Consider the following 19,453-nt stretch of genomic DNA (forward strand, 5'->3'; position numbering starts at 1 on the left):
GTACACAGACACACAGGCACTCAGTCAGACACAGCACGCATCAACGCCGTTAAATAGTCAAAGATAGGTCGATACCTCATTCAGACTCGTTTCAGGAAATGCAAGGTTCCTCAAACGAACCGCACGATCCTGCGGTGAAAGCTGACGTCAGTTAACCCAATGGGACTGCCATCGGTTGGAATAATGGGCAAAGTGGGAATTGGAGCCACTTGGAGATCGTTCCTCCGCCACTTTCTCTCCCAATGCAAACAAGCCGAATGAAGTAGAGAGCGTCTGAAGAGGGGCTGTGGACCTAGGAGGGGCCACTTCACTGTGCCAGACACTTGGTGCTGGGTGGAAAGGCTGTCCAAACGCTCACACCTGTCAGAGGTGCATGTGTGATTTATGGCTGCCTCTGGAAGGATCGCTCTGTCTCTCTTATCTGTGCCGTGCCTCTTGATGGTTCCGAAGTGACAGATACTGGGAGGCTGCTGCTGGTTTGCACGGGGAAGGCAAGAAACTCTCCATCTCTTTCTCTCCCAATATCGTCTGGTTACTTTCCGGCAGTCCGGCGGCTCGTTCTCTCCCTCGCGTCTCTCCCAGCTATGCCAACCAAACTGCTGGCAGCTTTCTTACTTCTTTCAGTCTTCCAAGCGTGGTAAGCAAGTATTATTGTTATTAATTATTTTTTAAAAACAACAGTCCTGCCTTCATGGTGGCGGGTTCTTTATGTGTGTTTGCATTGAGACGGCAGATGCTTTCGTTTTATGCAAAAGTTCTGAAATGCACAGGCTGGAGTATGGAGCGAATGGTGGGCTTATTAAATGCCTGGTTTCTCTTCCCCCCACCCCCAGCATTATCTCTGATGTCGCAGTTGAATTTATGATGCTTTAGTGCAGGTGTTCAGACTGGGTCCCGGAGCTGTATCCCCTTCCCTTGCTTTTGGGGGTGGGGAGGGGGAGGGGGGGTGAGAGATTCGGATCTTGTACTGGTCTCCAGTTCGCTGCTATATGTTGACAGTGACATGCACGCAAATGGGCAGCGACTTCAGCGAACTGGTTAAGCACACACAACCTATGGCTTCGAACTGATTGACCACATACTTCAAAGAGAAATGGGCTCACCAAATGATTTGAATTGCGTTATCTTTCGTGAAAGCGACTAATACGTTACGCGGTACAGATCAGAATGAAACCTTTCTGAGTAACTCTGAAATGCAAAGGGGCAGTTTTGAATCTGCAAATCTTCCGTAAGAGATTACACAGAATTGAGTGCCATGGTGAGAATCCTGAGGCGATAGGAGTAGGGTTAACTGAGCATGTAATAATCATCATTATTTAATAATAAATGGAGAAATGATGGAAATTCATCTTTCTGAGGCCAGGCGGCGGGAACTGTAACACATCCCTGTGCCAACATTCAGTCTGTCCCCGCAGTAAATAAACCGCGCTGATTGTATTAGAATACGGTCAGACCTGGCATTTTCTTCTGATAAAGTGAAAGACGAGAACACTGGAAGCAGGTTGGCATGGCATTCAGCGGATTGCTGACTTGCGCTCAATTACCTCGGACGGATTCGGGGTACCTGAAAAAGCGCTTTCTACGCATGTAATTTGTGACTTCTCTTTGATTCCACCTCCTGTCCTGTGTCCGGCAGTAATGCGTCGAAAGCAGTGTGATATGTGGAAATATGTGCTGTTTCTGTTTGGTAATGTGAGCTGGCCACAGAAGTACACTCTTAAATTGCAAGGGTATCTGGCAAATAAATAAATAAACCTTGTGGAACGAAACCAAGTCAAATATACTGATCATTGCATGCGATGACATCTGAATCTAATTTATTTAGAGATGTTTCCCCCTTCTTTCCTTTTGACAAATGGAAGATTTCGATTCCTAGCTGACCGAGCTGTTGAAGTTTGTTCCTTGGCAAAGATTCAGATATTTAAAACAATGAACCTCCCTCTCGCACCCCTCGAAGAGATGAGGTGAGGATTTGGAGGAAGCTGGGACATCAGATGCAAACTGCCAGTGCAGAACCTGGGAGAAATGCATCTGTATTCGTAAGTGTCCTAGATATGTGACCCATTTCTTAGCTCGGGCACCTGTTGCATTCTGCAGAGTCGTTTATGATCAAACTGCTAGAATGCAGGAGTCCCCCCCGCTCCCGCCCCCCAAACAACCGATGCTTATTTTGAGGGACATCAGATCTTCTGAAAGATGTCGATTCAGAGCAATAGTTGCCAAAACTGTCCAAGCTGAGGTTTTAAGTTTGGTGCCGACCATCAAGATTCACACCAGCACCAAGGCAGTAACACAAATACAATCTTCTCATCTTGCAGTTCGAGAAAAATTGACGATGATGAGTACGAAGATCTCACAGTCAACCAGAAGTGGGTGCTGGCCCCCAAGTTGCAGGATCGAGATACGACGAAGATTTTAAACCATTTGCTGAAGGAATATGACAAAAAACTCCGACCTGACATTGGAAGTGAGTACTCGCAGGTATTTTGTAGCCCATGTCCTACCTCTTTCCCCACCTTAAGGCCTTGCTTTTTGTTGTAAATGTTTTGGTTTGGATTATCTGTGTCTGGTCAGGTGATATCCATTAAATACATGTGCTGCTTTGTGCGCACTGTGTGAGAGGGAGATGATAATGTATGCCCAGTGATAAAAACAAATCATATTCCACTACATACAGTGCAGTCCTGTGATGTAATCTGCACATCAAAACCTTTTGTAAAGTTATTGCAGGCTCAGCCAATGGCGAAATTGGCAAGTGCAAGATTCAATGGCAAATGTTGATTAGCAAAGCTTGCTGCCATCCTGAAAGTATATAAATAAAGAATGCAATATGGCTTATTGGATGTTTAGGACTACAACATACACACAGCCCCTTGCTATTTCTTCTCTCCCTCTGAAATCAATTCTGTACACAACAGGAAATCCAATATATTGGCCACTAAACTCTTGAGTTACAGAACTGCTGAGTTTAATTTCATCTCTAAGATACAATTCTAAGAAAGGTTTCCCTCACACATGGAATCTTGTATCTTGTGTAGCTTGACAATAGCGTGATTGAGGAGGGAGTCTTTACTGGGCTACATTAATCAAATGCTGGAACTATCAGTTTTGGCTCTCTTACTGAACATTCATTCCATTATTCAGAGTATCTCAATATCATACACCTGTCAGCAAAGATATCTCTGGATTTATCAAAACAACACACAACCTAATTGTAATGCAGACAGGATGAGGAAAAACTACTTCTAGGAAGGGTGCATCATTTACTTCTAGTGCATAAAAAAGTGCAATGTTCTTTAATTACGCTCACACTGAACAAAACTAGTTCCCTGGCAGGATATGCGGTCTGGCATTTTAATATATATGATTTATGTGTCATGTAGAATATTTCAAATTACAGCACTTCAAATGCACAAAACTCATGTGAAACCTTTGTGGTTTCTCCAATGAATGCTCATAAACTGTGAGGGAAGAGGATACGTTCCTTATTTGTAATCACAAATCTTACTTAATGTCATTGAAGGGCAGTGGAATGGATGTCCATTCTGCTTCAAGATGTTTGAATAGCGCAATAAAATGTTAAATTCATGGATATAAACCACACAGGATAAACAATGGCACCAGTTGGAGAGTCGACACATGAACTGAAGGGATATAAAGCTAAATTATTTTTTGCCAACATATATATTGTGCACTTTGCTATCTTCTAGTCAAGCTTAGTGATTCACTCATACTTCAATCTTCTGTTAGCCTCTGTAAGTAGTTTCCTACTGGAAACAATAATCTGAGAGGTTTTTCAACCTGTCAAGTCCATTTCAGTCAACCTCTTAATGTTACTTTGCAGCAGATTACTTGGTAGACACATTTGCCACATTTTACTGTGGAAAATAACAAGCCATCAGTATAAATGTTAATAAATTAGACTGGACTAAGGCATATAGCTGGAACACCTCTATATGTTGCCAGCTTCTTTCTGTTGAGTTGTACATATTTTCTATACTTCTTCAGTGCACTGGAAGGATCATTAACAAAGTCTCAAATGAAAAAAGTGCCAGCTGTGCATATTAATACATAGTACATCAAGGTGTTTGGGTGATGTGATAGCAAGTTAAAGACAAAAACTTAACTACATCAGGTCAGCAGAAAAAGACACCTGATGCACAATGTTATGAAGACAAGGATCATGCAATCCTGGATTCTTTAGCCTAAGTTATTTGCACGATGTTAATGCAGGGGCAAAGTAATGAAGGAGGCAACTAAATTCACTTGCATCGGGCAAACATAAACAGGCAGAAGACACTCAAAACTGAACGGAATTGCAACTGATTGAAAGAAAGGATTCAAGCACCATCTGGGAAGACAGAGTAATCAATCTGCACAGCAAAGCTGATAGAGTGAGTAGCTGATAGATATGGCAGAGGGGGGAACTGCAGTGGGTATGGTGTATATGAACTTTCAGAAAGCCTTTGACAAGATAACACACAGGGCACTATGGAAGAAGATTAAGAGGTGTGGAATTAGGGGAAGGATAGTAAAATGGATTAAAAACTGGGTAATTGGAAGAAAACAAGAAAGTCGGCGTTAAGGCCAGTTTCTCAGAGTGGTTGGAAGTGGGTGGAGGAATGGTATCCCACAGGGTTCAGTTCTCAGATTGCTTATGTGTACTTTGTACATCAATGATTTGGATAAAGGGTGACAGGGAGTGGTGTCCAACTTTGCAGACAATATTAAAATAGGAGGCATAGTAAATAATTGTGAGGACCAAAATAAGTTGTAAGAGGATATTAATAAGATGGTGGAATGGGCAAAAAAGTGACAGATGCAATTAAATATAATTAAATTACACATTGTGGTAAAAACAATGAAAGTAATGATTATACTTTGAATGAGGAAGTGTTGAATGATATGGAGAGCAGAGGGATTTGGGAGTTCACGTTTACAAGACATTAAAAGCAACACTTCAAGGAGATAAAGAACCCTGATGCAATATTGGCTTTATGGAAGAGGATTAGCAGTGCATCTATAGAAACCATTAGTAAGACCCCACAATCAAAGTAATATGTGCAGTTTTGGATTCCACACTATAGCAAATATGTCGACAATTGGAAAGATACAATGCAATTTATTAGGATGCTGCCTGGTATAAGTTAATACAAATATAAAGAAAGATTTGCAAATAAAAACTGGGACTGTTTTCGTTAGATTGTGGGGTTGATAGAGAGGTTTACCATTATGTAGGGATGGGACAAGGTATGTAGAAACTAAACATTTTGAGTGGTTGAAGGGTATAAAACAATACAACATAGATATAAGATTAAATGTAAGGGATTTAGAGCAGAGAGCAGGAGAACCTTTTTTACATAGAAGGCTATGAGGTTGTGAAGTGCACAGTGTTAATGACTGAAGTAGAGACCATGGCAACATTTATAAACAGGCTAGATAGGAAATTTAAGAAAAAGAGGATAAAGGTATATGGGAACAGAGCAAGCACATGGGATTATAACGAATGCTCATGTGGAGAATAAACACCAACATGGACTGGTTCGGTGTCTGTGCTGTAATTTGTACGTAATTCTATGTAAAAGGAAACAGATCAAATTCTTAGCAATTTCTGTTTAAGTATATTAATTGCAGAGGATTGAAAAAGACACCTATCATGTGATATTATAATCACATTGAACATATACTAGCAGGGCAACAAAGCAAATTAAGTAATTGTGGAAACAAAATTAGAATGAAAAAGTTTTATCGAGAAGTGGAGACAATCTAATTTGCACTTATGAAGTACTTGCACTTATATAGTGCCTTATAACACTGTTATAATGTGCTTTGCAGAGTGAATTACTTTTTGGAATGCAGCGACTGTTATGTAACCAAACATATCACCATATATGGATGTGTAGTAAATAGCGAGAAAGATAGTAATAGACTTCAAGAAGAAATAGACAGGCTGGTAGAATGGATGGACACATTGCAGATTAAATTCAGTGCAGAGAAGTGTGAGGTGATATATTTTGGTAGGAAGAATGAGGAAAGACCATACACACTAAATGGCACAATTTTAAAGGGGGTGCCAGAATAGAGAGACCTGGGGATGCTTGTGCACAAACCTTTGAAGGTGGTAGGACAGGTTAACAAAGCAATTAATAAAGCATATGGGATCCTGGGCTTTATAAATAGAGACATCGAGTACAAAAGCCAGAAAGTTATGCCAAACCTATATAAAGCACTAGTATTGTGCCCAATTCTGGGCACCGCACTTTAGGAATGACAAGAAGTCTTTAGAGAGGGTACAGAAGAGATTGACTAGAATGGTTCCAGGGATGAGGGAATACAGTTACGTGGATAGACTTGAGAAGCTGGGGTTGTTCTCCTTGCAGCAGTGAAGGCTACAAGGAGATTTGATAGAGGTGCTTAAAATCATGAAGATAGATAGAGTAAATAAAGAGAAACTGTTTTCAGTGGCTGAAGGGTCGATAACGAGAGAGCACAGACTTAAGATGATTGGCAAAAGAACCAGAGGCAACACGAGGAAAACTTTATTTATGCAATGAGTGATTAGGATTTGGAATGCACTGCCTGATAGGATAGTTGATTCAATGGTAGCCTCCAAAAGGGAATTGGATAAATACTTGAAGGAAAAAAATGACAGGGAGAAGCGGAACGAGTGGGGGAGTGGGACTGCTTTTCAAAAGAACCCACGCAGACTCGATGGGCCGAATGGCCTCCTTCTGTGATGTACTATTCTATGATTCTATGATTAGACCCCCTTAGAAAGCTCATTTTGAAAATTAGTGCTTGTGAAAAGGAGGATGATACACCAAGGACTACATTGACTAATAACCTTCATCAATGGATTCTAAGCCTCACTAAGTTCTATTCTCCGATCACCCCTGTCAGCAACCTCCATTGATTCCCTGTACTCCCAACAAATTGATGTCAACATCCTGGCCCCAATCTATTTCTGTAACTCCTCCAGTTCTGTGTCTTATTCTGTGTAGTATGCAGGTACAGAAAATAATCAGGAAGGCAAATGGAATGTTGCCCTTTGTTGCAAGGAAGATAGAATATAAAAGCAGAGAAGTCCTGCTACAACTGTACAGGGTATTGATAAGACCACACCTAGAGTACTGCGTGTAATTTTGGTCTCCGTATTTAAGGAAGGATATACTTGCATTGGAGGCTGTTCAGAGAAGGTTCACTAGGTTGATTCCGGAGATGAGGGGGTTGACTTATGAAGATAGGTTGAGTAGGTCGGGCTTATACACGTTGGAGTTCAGAAGAATGAGAGGTGATCTTATCGAAACATGTAAGATAATGAGGGGGCGCGACAAGGTGGATGCAGAGAGGATATTTCATAGAAGAAACTAAAACTAGGGGACACAGTCTCAGAGTAAGGGGCCGCCCATTTAAAACTGAGATGAGGAGGAATTTCTTCTCTAAGAGGGTTATAAATCTATGGAATTCTCTATCCCCAGAGAACTGTGGAGGCTTGGTCATTGAATATATTTAAGGTGGAGATAGACAGGTTTTTGAGTGATAAGGCAATAAAGGGTTATGGGGAGCGGGCAGGGAAGTGGAGCTTATTAAATTGTGGAGCAGGCTCGAGGGGACAGGTGGTCTGCTTCTATTTCTTATGTTCTTGTGCTTTTATGTATGTTCTTCAAATTTTGGCCTGCTTGTGCGTCTCCTTCTCCCTCTGCTCCAACATTGTGGTGTAGCTGTCAGCATGCACCCTGGAACTCTTTCCGTAAACCCCTACTTCTACCTACTTTCAAATCCTATTCAAAACCTAATTCTTGCATTATACTTTTAGTGACCTCCCATAACTCTTCTACAATTGCTTGGTGTCCATTTCTTGGCAGGATATGGGAAATTCTGGCAAGACCACATTTATTGCCCTTTCTTAGTTGTCCTGAGAAGGTGCTGGTGTGTCTCGTCCTTAAACCACTGCAATCTTTGTGATGATGGTGCTTTTATAATGGTGTTGGATAGGGAATTCCAGGATATTGAACCAACCACAATGAAGGAACATTGATAAATGGCCAGTTCAGTATGGTGTATGACTTAGAGGAGAGCTTGGAATAATGGAGTTTCCACCACAATGCTACTCTTCGCCTAGAAGAGGCAAGGGCCCAGGGGCACCACGGGCCAGACCACACTGCAATATGTGTGCACACTAGGTCCGTGCAGCAGATCTGCTCTCCAGTCGTCTTGGTTAATCCTTGCCACTGGACCAAGACCTAGCTCTGTCAAGCCCATGTGGTGGCTGGTGTGCAATGGCCACCACACATTAAAATAATCCACACAGAGACATCAGGAGGAACTGAAGATATCCTTATTAGGCGGGAAATTGTGTTAGGGAAATTGATGGGATTGAAGGCCGATAAATCCCCGGGGCCTGATACTCTGCATCCCAGAGTACTTAAGGAAGTGGCCCTAGAAATAGTGGATGCATTGGTGATCATTTTCCAACAGTCTATCGACTCTGGATCAGTTCCTATGGACTGGAGGGTAGCTAAGGTAACACCACTTTTTAAAAAAGGAGTGAGAGAGAAAACGGGTAATTATAGAACAGTTAGCCTGACATCAGTGGTGGGGAAAATGTTGGAATCAATTGTTAAAGATGAAATAACAGCACATTTGGAAAGCAGTCAACATGGATTTATGAAAGGGAAATCATGCTTGACAAATCTTCTGGAATTTTTTGAGGATGTAACTATTAGAGTGGACAAGGGAGAACCAGTGGATGTGGTGTATTTGGATTTTCAAAAGGCTTTTGACAAGGTCCCACACAAGAGATTGGTGTGTAAAATCAAAGCACATGGTATTGGGGGTAATATACTGACGTGGATAGAGTTCTGGTTGGCAGACAGAAAGCAGAGAGTTGCGATAAACGAGTCCTTTTCAGAATGGCAGGCAGTGACTAGTGGGGTGCTGCAGGGCTCAGTGCTGGGACCCCAGCTATTTACAATATACATTAATGATTTAGATGAAGGAATTGAGTGTAATATCTCCAAGTTTGCAGATGACACTAAACTGGGTGGTGGTGTGAGCTGTGAGGAGGACGCTAAGAGGCTGCAGGGTGACTTGGACAGGTTAGGTGAGTGGGCAAATGCATGGCAGATACAGTATAATGTGGATAAATGTGAGGTTATCCACTTTGGTGGCAAAAACACGAAGGCAGAATATTATCTGAATAGCGGCAGATTAGGGAAAGGGGAGGTGCAACGAAACCTGGGTGTCATGGTACATCAGTCATTGAAAGTTGGCATGCAGGTACAGCAGGTGGTAAAGAAGGCAAATGGTATGTTGGCCTTCATAGCTAGGGGTTTTGAGTACAGATGCAGGGAGGTCTTACTGTAGTTGTACAGGGCCTTGGTGAGGCCTCACCTGGAATATTGCGTTCAGTTTTGGTCTCCTAATCTGAGGAAGGACGTTCTTGTTATTGAGGGAATGCAGCGAAGGTTCACCAGACTGATTCCCGGGATGACTGGACTGACATATGAGGAGAGACTGGATCGACTGGGCCTTTATTCACTGGAGTTTAGAAGGATGAGAGCGGATCTCATAGAAACATATAAAATTCTCATGGGACTGGACAGGTTACATACACGAAGAATGTTGCCGATGTTGGGGAAGTCCAGAACCAGGGGACACAGTCTAAGGATAAGGGGTAGGCCATTTAGGACTGAGATGAGGAGAAACTTCTTCACTCAGAGAGTTGTTAATCTGTGGAATTTCCTTCCACAGAGAGTTGTTAATGCCAGTTCGTTAGATATATTCAAGAGGGAGTTAGATGGCTAAAGGGATCAAGGGGTCTGGAGAGATCAGCCATGATCTTATTGGATGGTGGTGCAGGCTCGAAGGGCCGAATGGCCTATGTTTCTATGTTTCCACCCTTCAAAATGTTGGTCGGGACCTCGAATATTTGGTCCTTCATTGAAACACCTGTGAACTCATCCCCTTTAGGCCTGGAAGCAAGTCATCCTTGGTACGAGGGACTGCCTCTGATGATGATGCTGCTCTTAGTCTAATTGGCAGGGGAGGGATTGCCATCAAAATAATTATGGTGAATTGTTGCAGTGGATCTGGTGGATCAAATATATGCCAGGGTTTGTGCCGGTGGTGGATATGGAGTCAACTGGCAGAGGCACTGATCAAGCAAACTGCTTTGTCCTGGATGATGTTGAGCTTTTTGAGAGCTGTTATCGCTACACTCATCTAAGCAAGTGATGGTTATTCAGTCATATTTCGGACTTGAGCCATGTAAATGGTGGGGAGCTTTTAGGGGGGCAGTAGGTGTGATGCCGATTGCAGAATACCAAGCCTCTGCCCTGCTTTTGTGTCCATGGTGTTGATATGGCTGTTCTAGTTAAGCTACTAGTCAGTGCTGGAGAGGAGCATAGTGATGGTGGTTCCATTGAAGGTCAAGGGGAGTTGGCTGGGCTTTCTCTTACTGAAGGTGGTCATTACCTGCCACTGATGTGGCATGAATATTAACTGCCAATTGTCAACCCAATGCTGGATGCTCTCCAGATTCTTCTGTGCTCCTATTTCTTATGTTCTTTTGGCTGACATGGGTTACTTCATTATTGAAGGAGCTGAAGATTGTGGAAACCTCAGGAAACAGTACTGACTTTATGACAGACGGCAGGCCATTGATGAAGCAACTGAAGATGGTTTGGTTGAGGATGTTTCCTTGAGGAACTGCATCCTGGGACGTTGATGACTAGCCTCCAACAACCACAACTATCTTCCTTTGCACCAGGGTTTGACCAATTACTGCAGGGCTTTCCCATGACCTCCATTGACCAGTTTGTCCATGGCTGCTTGGTGCCATACTCAGTCAAATACTCACACCTCTCCTCCAGCATTCAGCTCTTGCATTCATGTCTGGGCCAAGGTTTTGATGAGGTCTGGAACCAAGTGGTTTTGACAGAATTTGAACAGAGTGCTGATGAGCTGGTTATTGGGAAGTCAGTGCTGCTGGGAAACACTATTGATGACTTCTTCCATCACTTTACTGATGATTGCCAGAGGGTTGACAGGGTCATAATTAGTCAGGTTAGACATTGCCTGTTTTGTGGATTGGACATACCTGGGCAATCTTCAACATTGCTGGGTGGATGCCAGCGTCATAGCTCTATAGGAACAGCTTGATTGGGGAGTGGCTAGCTCTGGTCCACGGGTCATCAGCACTCCTTTTATTTCCTTCTGTGCTTGGGACATTTACTGTTGTTAAAGGCATTCTATAACTACAAGTTGTTATTTGTTTTATGGGTAATGGATGATATGGTATGCAGAGTTGTCAACAAGCGAAGTTCAAATGATGAAGATAATTCATTCAGGATACCCTCTGTACTCCGCTAACACTACCATGGCATCTGATCTCTCAGTCTGGTAGGGAATCATCCTTTAAGCTCTCCCTCCTCCGCTTGCACAGTGATACTTATATTTTATTCAGACATCTATGCACATACTTTTGACACCCACAAGTGTTATGTAACTGGCTGAGTAGCAAAGCAAGTAATCCTAACATGTGTGGTACACAGTTAGTTTGTTGACATATGTGGGCCACTGATAATGATGACAAGTAAGCTAAGTGCTAAATTATGATTGTGTGACTGAAATTGTGTTACTTTAGTCATTTGAGTGCCAGCTATTGACAGGACACATTTTACATCTACATTACCTTTTAAATGCAGTAGGCACAATATTTGAACAATCCCGCACATTTATGTAGCATAAAATATACCCAAATATACACACAAAGGTAAAGTCATTTTTAAAAGAAGCTTTCCTGAAGAAGTCCTGTATAAATCTAGCGTGACTGTAACCAATGCAGTGAGGAATGCTAAGATACTCTGTTATTATTTTCTTTCCTGTGATTCATTGGAACAAATTGAACTTTCCATTGAGAAACTGGCTACATACGGTAGAAATAAAGGGAGGACATCAACCCTATGGACAAAATATTTGTGATGTCGTTGCCTATTACAAAAACAGCACATCAATCTCAAGAGTTGATAATCATGAAAAGTTTGCTTTTCTGATCAGAAGTGTTGTAAGTTCCCATGTTACATGATGGCTAACCTACAGTTACTCCCATCACCTTTTCATCTTTCTATTTTGATGTTCAAATCACATTAATGAAAACGCTACATCTAATGGCTTATATCATCATCATCATCATAGGCAGTCTCTCGAATCGAGGATGACTTGCTTCCACGTCAAAAAGTTCACAGGTGTTTCAATGATGGACCTAAAATTCCAGGTCCGAACTAAATCTTGAAGGGTGGAAGATGCCTGTGCTTAGATTTTTTTAACGTCTGGTGGCCGTTGCACACCAGCCACCACACAGGCTTGACAGAGCTGGGTCTTGGTCCAGTAGCAAGGATTAACCAAGACGACCGGAGACCTGCTCTGCTGCACGGACATATCGCAGTGTGGGCTGGCCTGTGCTGCCCCTGGGCCCCTCGCCTCTTCTGGGCCCCGAACTCGCACCTCTCCTGGGCCCCGATCATGTCCCTCCACAATCTCTTGCCGCTCCTTCGCCCCAACCTCGCCGCTCCTGCTGTACCTGCCCACGCTCTAATCACCGACCTGGACCTTGATGACGTCACTCTTCACTGCCGTTGCTCGCCTGCTCCAGCATGTGCTGCTCCCTGGAGTGGCCACAGGCCTCAGCTTGCAATGCCGCTCCTGGAGCAGCACTGCGCATAAACTGCCTCCTGTGGCAGCTACCTCCAAAAAAAATTCCTCTCCCCCATCAATCACTCCTAAAGCTGGTTATAAAGCAACTACTGCTTAAGGGGCTGCATTGTTGATTTGAGCACTACAGATGTGTCATTCCATACTGTGGGCCTTTTAGATCAGGGAAAATATTGTAGCAATGAATATAATTTATGTCCAGGCCTGAAATCCATGGAACTCCTTACCTCCCTCTGTCTTCCGATAATTTTCAGGCTTTTAAAATTCAACCTTGGTGTCACCTAATTACCACATCTTAATCTATTTTGCCTTCTTTTCTACTCCTTTCAATTTTTGGCATATCGTGTTTTGGGTTTTCTGTGACTAACCAAAATGTAATTCTCAAAAACTCAATTTTCATTTGAACACTTACTACATTTGTCTGAAATTCCTGAAAACACTGTATCACCAGAGACAGTAACCCATTTAAAATAAATATATACATATTTAATAATCTAAATAATTTAATATGAATAAATAAATATTTTAAAAATAACTACTAAAACTGTAGCAGAAAAATGCCACATATTTTATATATATTGAATAATCAATTGACTATACTGTATTATTAGCCTAGACTTGAGCATGAAAATCTAGGCTGACACTCCAGCGCAGCGCTGAGGGAGCGCTGCACTGTCAGAGGTGCCGTCTTTCGGATGCAATGTTAAACCCTGTTGACTCGCTCAGGTGAATGTAAAATATCCTATGGCACTCTTTCGAAGAAGAGCAGGGGAGTTATCCACGGAGTCTTGGTCAATATTTATCCCTCAATCAACATTACTAAAACAGATTGGGCCGAAGATTCCGACCTTGTCGGGACCGGATGAAGTGCACACAGACCCAGCGAGGCCTCGCAAAAGCCGGTTTTCAGGGCGCAATGCGCATGCATCAAAAACTGGCTTTTCTGATCTGTCAAAATTTTCTAGACAGATCTTCTGCATCCTCGGGAGAAGGACATCCGCATGGGAGAGATTGGGCTATTTGCCCAACTCATGCCCAGCGAATGTCCTTCAAACTTTTACACCTGGTAAAAGCAGGCACATAGCTTACTTTTACCGGCGTAAAACTTTTAAAACATATATAAATTATATTGAAACACTAATTTTTATGTTAAAAACCCTGCCATTAAGGTAAGTTTATTTTTAACTCTATTAAAACATTTTAAAAAATCCCCAAAATATATATTTTTCCTAAAACATTTAATTGCATTTAATTTCAATTAATTTTAAATATGTGAGGTGTTTTATTTATTTATTATGCTGTGTTTCAGTGTTTTAGGGGGTTTTCTCGTTGATAGTAATGGAAACTCGTACAAACGGAGTTCCCATTTTTATCAATGAGAATACTGCGTGGTGATTTGTGGTCTAGGCCCATGTGACTCCAGCATGTTCGTATGTACCTGAAAGACATTTTCGCATGTGCTGCGCAGTGAATCTAGGCCTCCGACTGGAATCCTATGTTCCTCCGGGACCACCAGGTACTTTCATAGATTTTGGGTTGGAGGTGTTCGTACGAAGGAAGCCTCCGACCACAATTTTCCGCCCATTATCTGGTCATTATCACATTGCTATTTGTGGGAGCTGGCTGAGCGCAAATTGGCTGCTGTGTTTCCTACATTACAACAGTGACTACACTTCAAAAAGTACTTCATTGGCTGTAAAGCGCTTTGGGACGCCTAGTGGACGTGAAAGGTGCTATATAAATTCAAGCCTTTCTTTCATTACTATTAGCAATGCTGCGGATGAGAAATACACAGGCCTTGACATAACACCATATCAGTACTAAAAATTTCAATACTGAACACATTCTTCTGAAATCTGGGTTAGAATGAGTTACTGTCTCCTGTGATACAGTATTGTCAGGAACTTGAGACAAATGTATTAAATGTTCAAATGGAAGCGGAGTGTTTTGGAATTAGATTTTGTTCAGACATTTATTTCCCCATTTTCTCCCTTCTCTCTGAAGGTGTTAACCTTTACTGGCATATGGTCACAGGCACTATGCTTTCCAACATCCTGTTGGAGTGGCCATTATCGATGCGTGCATGGAGAGTAAAGGATGGCAAAATATTCATGATTGGGGGACCATATCTGAACTCGATCCTGTTCTCATCTTTTATTTGAATATCTTCTGGCCAACATCAATAAAATAATTTAATTATTCATGTGTTTTGTGGGACGCAAATTGACTGCTGTGTTTCCCTACATTACAACACTTCAAAAGTAATTAATTGGCTATGACGCACTATGGGATGTCCTGAGATCATGAATGGTGCTATATAAATACGTTACTTCTTTCTTTCTTTCTTTCTTTCTTTCTTTCTTTCTTTCTTTCTTTCTTTCTTTCTTTCTTTCTTTCTTTCTTTCTTTTTCTTCAGTGGCAGCTGTCGCTCTGAGTCAGAAAGTTGTGGGTTCAAATCTCACTCCGTGGGATATGAGCACAAAAATTCACGCTGACACTCCAGTGCAATGCTGAGGGAGTTCTGCACTGTTGGAGGTGCTGTCTTTCGGATAAGATGTTAAACCGAGGTATCCCCGGTGTCCTGGCCAATATTTATCCCTCAATCAACATAACAAAAACAGATTATCTGGTCATTATAGCATTGCTGTTTGTGGAAGCTTGCTGTGTGCAAATTGGCTGCTGTGTTTCCCACATTACAACAGTGACTACTCTTCAAAAGTACTTCATTGGCTGTAAAGTGCTTTGAGACATCTGGTGGTTGTGAAAGGCGCTATATAGATGCAAGTCTTTCTCTTTGCTTTTCTTTCTTTATTTATCTTTCTTTCTCTCTCTTTCTTTCTCTCTTTCTATCTTTCTTTCTCTCTTTCTTTGTGATTTTCTTTTCCCTAAACCAGATAAATTGTAGCAACCCTATTTCCAGCCCGGCTGAAGTCAGTTAACACAGTGTGGGCTGGCGTATTGGAACATGTGTCTGAGCTACTCGTTTGTTAAACGAGCTGAGCCTTCAAGGGAGCCATTTAGTCACCTTGAAGATTGTTCTACCAAAATAATAATAAAACAAGTTTAAATTGATTGATTTCTTAGTATATTTGTCATCTGACAGCAAATGACTTCAACACAATTATTATTCCAAATGCTTTTTGATCAGTTAATTTTAGTTTATTCCAGCATGTAATGAGGTTAATGAAGCTATCCCATCTAACTGGTCAATTAAACTGTTGGAAATGTTAGCAAATCCCAGTATGATATAGAGTTTATTACTTTAGCATAGGATTACATTGGATATATGGCACAGAAACAGGCCATTCGGCCCAACCAATCCATGCCGGCATTTTTGCTCCATTCGAGCCTCCTCCTGTCTTTACTCATCTAAATCCATCAGCATAACCCTCTATCCCCTTCTCCTTCATATGCTTATCTAACCTCCCTTTAAATGCATCTATAATATGTGCTTCAACTACTGCTTGTGGTAGAGAGTTCCACATTATCACAACCCTTTGGATAAAGAATCTTCTTTTGAATTCCCTATTGGATTTCTTGGTGACTATCTTATATTGATAGCCTCTGGTTATGCTTTTCCCCACAAGTAGAAATATTCTCTCTGTATCCACTCTATCAAAATCTTTCATAATTTTAAAGACCTCTGTTAGGTCACCTCTCAGCATTCTTTTTTCAAGAGAAAAGTGACCCAGCCTGTTTATCTTTTCCTGATTATGTATACCCTCGCATTTCTGGTATCAGCCTTGTAAATCTTCTCTGCGCCCGCTCCAGTGCCTCTGTATCAGTTCATATTTTTTAAAGATATCCAAATTTCAGATGGCTGCTCACTTAATATGATATTATGGACTCACGCAAGAAGGATGCAAAAATGGATCCTTTTGTTGCACAGCAGCACCTGACAGAACAAATTCAGTCCATTAGAATGGGCGTTTGTGAGGACTTAATTATTCTAACTGACTAGAATTGCCTGTTGAGACAATTAATCCAACCAGCAGTTCACACATTCCAGAGACTTGGCTGGTTGGGTATCATGCATTCTATTGCTCATTGAAGATAAAACGTCAACTTACAAACACTGCTGCTTTCTGTTGGCTACCAGAGTGGATTTAACCAGCTTTGAACTAAAGAACTAAATAATGCAATACCTGTATGTGATGATTGTATCTGTCATGTTTGAGAATGTTGACAAACACAAAATCAAGTCCTCGATCGCTATACTTTTATAGAAGTGTTCTTCCTGTTAGAATGCTTGGTACAAAATCCCTGCAGCTCTGAATCATCACTTATTCCATCCAGTAACGCTGTTCTTATAATTTCCAACACTTCTACCATCAATTATCAGTCGTAATTGTAAAAGATGTAGATCTATTCAATTCAGCTCAATGCATCAGTTTGTGCCTAAAATTCAGATGAGAATATCGCTAATCCAAGCATAATTAATTTATTCATTCACGGGACTGGCATTTATTCCCCATCCCTCATTGCTCTCGAGAAGGTTGTGGTGAGCTGCTGCAATCCTTGTGGTGACTTTTTCGCAATGGTTTTCGAGCAGTTAAGAGTCAAGCACATTGCTGTGGGGCTGGAGTCACATATAGGCCAGGCCAGGTAAGGACGCCAGATTTCCTTCCCTACAGGACATTAGTGAACCAGATGGGTTTTTGCAACAATCCTGATACTAGCTGTTTAATTCCAGATTTATCTAATCAACTGAATTTCAATTCCTGAGCTGCTGTGGTGGGAGTTGAATTTGTGTCTGGACTATTAGTCCAGGCTGCTGGATTACTAGTCCACTAACATAACCACTATACCACTACACCCCCTAATTCTGATCCACGTACAGAATCCCAATCTACCAAGCCATGTTCTATTTATTCCCATTGTATAAACTTTCTAATCTGGACAAGTTTAAAACACTTACCAATTATTCCATTTATAGAATCATAGAACAGAATCAGAGAAAGGTTACATCACAGAAGGAGGCCATTTGGCCTGTCGAGCCCGTGTTGGCTCTCTTCAGGAGCTAGTATCTTGTAATGTATAGTATACTAAATACAGCAAATGCATTGCTAATTTGGGAAGATAGAAGCATATTTCTGATATCCGGTCACTTCTGTGTAAAATAGATATTTTGATTCGAAGCTTCCTGTTGGTATTCCTTTGATTTAATTGCTGAATACATTGTTATTCAGGTTCTGATCGAAAGATTTGTAAACCTACTATTTTATATATAATATATAGAGATCCTGCTGTAAGCATCACACTTCCTGAAAAACTAGTTTGGAGTTTGATAGGATTTAACTAGAATGTATGCAAATTGAGCGTAGCATCCTTCATATTTAACAGAGTATAAAGTCAGGTATGAAACTCTATGATAAAGTAATTAATTTTCATTACATTGCATTAGTCACTTAACTACAATACCTTGATTTATCTAGTCACCTCACCCAATTTCTTTCAACCTTAATAATATCTTGCATCAGAGGCCTTGATCCTTTAAATTCCTCAACCTCTGACGTCTTGTTCCTCACTCTATTCCCTATTGCTTCATTGTGCATCTTATCCACCTGCATAATTCACTTATTTAGCCTGCCTTGGGATGTTTTGTTATCCTACGGGCCAATTATGGGGCGATGTTAGGGAAAATTTAGGCGCAAAAAGAGACGGGGAAAAAAAACGCACTTATTTTTTCTAATTTTCTCTCGTGCTCTCCTGAGGTCAGTGACACGTGTTAAGATATAGTCCCACTAGCACTCCAATACCTTGACCAATGCTCACAACCACATGTGCCAGCCTGGGAAAGTGTCAGCCTTTAACTGCATAGCACATCACAACCGCGCCTTTTATTTTAATTCATTCTCAGGATATGGTTATTGCTAGCAAGGCCAGCATTTATTGCCCATCCCTAATTGCCCTTGAGAAGGCGGTGGTGAGCCATCTCCTTGAACCGCTGCAGTCCCTGTGGTGAAGGTACAGTTAGGGAGGGTTAGTGAGACCAAACACTCTAGAATACATTTCTCAAGAAACCAACTATAGAAATGATCCCGAAAATTATAGTGGAAAGTAAGTGGAGGAAGTGCATCCGGGAGGGCACTAAACAGCATGCAGAAAACAAGCGCAGGCAGCGAAGGAGCGTGCAGCAAACCAGACTCCCCACCCATCCTTTCCTTCAACCACTGTCTGCCCCACCTGTGACAGAGACTGTGGTTCCCATATTGGACTGTTCAGTTACCTAAGAACTCACTTTTAGAGTGGAAGCAAGTCTTCCTCGATTTCAAGGGACTGCCTTTGATGATGATGATAGGGAGAGAGTTCCAGGATTTTGACTCAGCGACCATGAAGGAACAGTGATATATGTCCAAGTCGGGATAGTGTGTGACTTGGAGGGGAACTTACTACATGTGATGGTTTTCCAATGCACCTTTTTCCCAGGTCCTTCTAAGTGTTGGAAAGTTTGGGAGCTGCTGTCAAAAGCTTGTCCCTGTCCTCACTGCATATCCACACATGTGTGCCTTTCAACAAGAGAAAAGTACCAGGAGTGGAATTCTACTCCAGCCTGTCCCGAGTCCCAACGGGCGACAAGCTGATCTTCCTTGGCGACTTCAACGCTAGAGTTGGAAAGGTCAGAATCCTCTGGGGAGGTGTGATCGGCAGAGAGGAGGTAGGGAAATCCAGCTCCAGCGGTACCCTGCTCTTGATAAATGCCTAGAACATGGCCTTGTCATAATCAACACCTTGTTCT

General features: G+C 41.8%; 1 protein-coding gene across 2 annotated transcripts in view; it reads left to right on the top strand.

Moving 5' to 3' along the window:
• The first annotated feature begins 584 nt into the window (after positions 1 to 584).
• LOC139274890 (gamma-aminobutyric acid receptor subunit gamma-3) overlaps positions 585 to 19,453 on the top strand; it is an 859,347-nt gene continuing 840,478 nt past the window's right edge. For both annotated transcript variants that reach the window (XM_070891613.1, XM_070891614.1), the window contains exons 1-2: positions 585 to 637; positions 2,319 to 2,467. In XM_070891613.1, coding sequence (XP_070747714.1) covers positions 585 to 637; positions 2,319 to 2,467 — 202 coding nt within the window. The remainder of the gene's footprint in view (positions 638 to 2,318; positions 2,468 to 19,453) is intronic.

Source organism: Pristiophorus japonicus, chromosome 10 (genome assembly GCF_044704955.1).
Source record: "Pristiophorus japonicus isolate sPriJap1 chromosome 10, sPriJap1.hap1, whole genome shotgun sequence".
Classification (NCBI taxonomy): Eukaryota; Metazoa; Chordata; class Chondrichthyes; family Pristiophoridae; genus Pristiophorus; species Pristiophorus japonicus.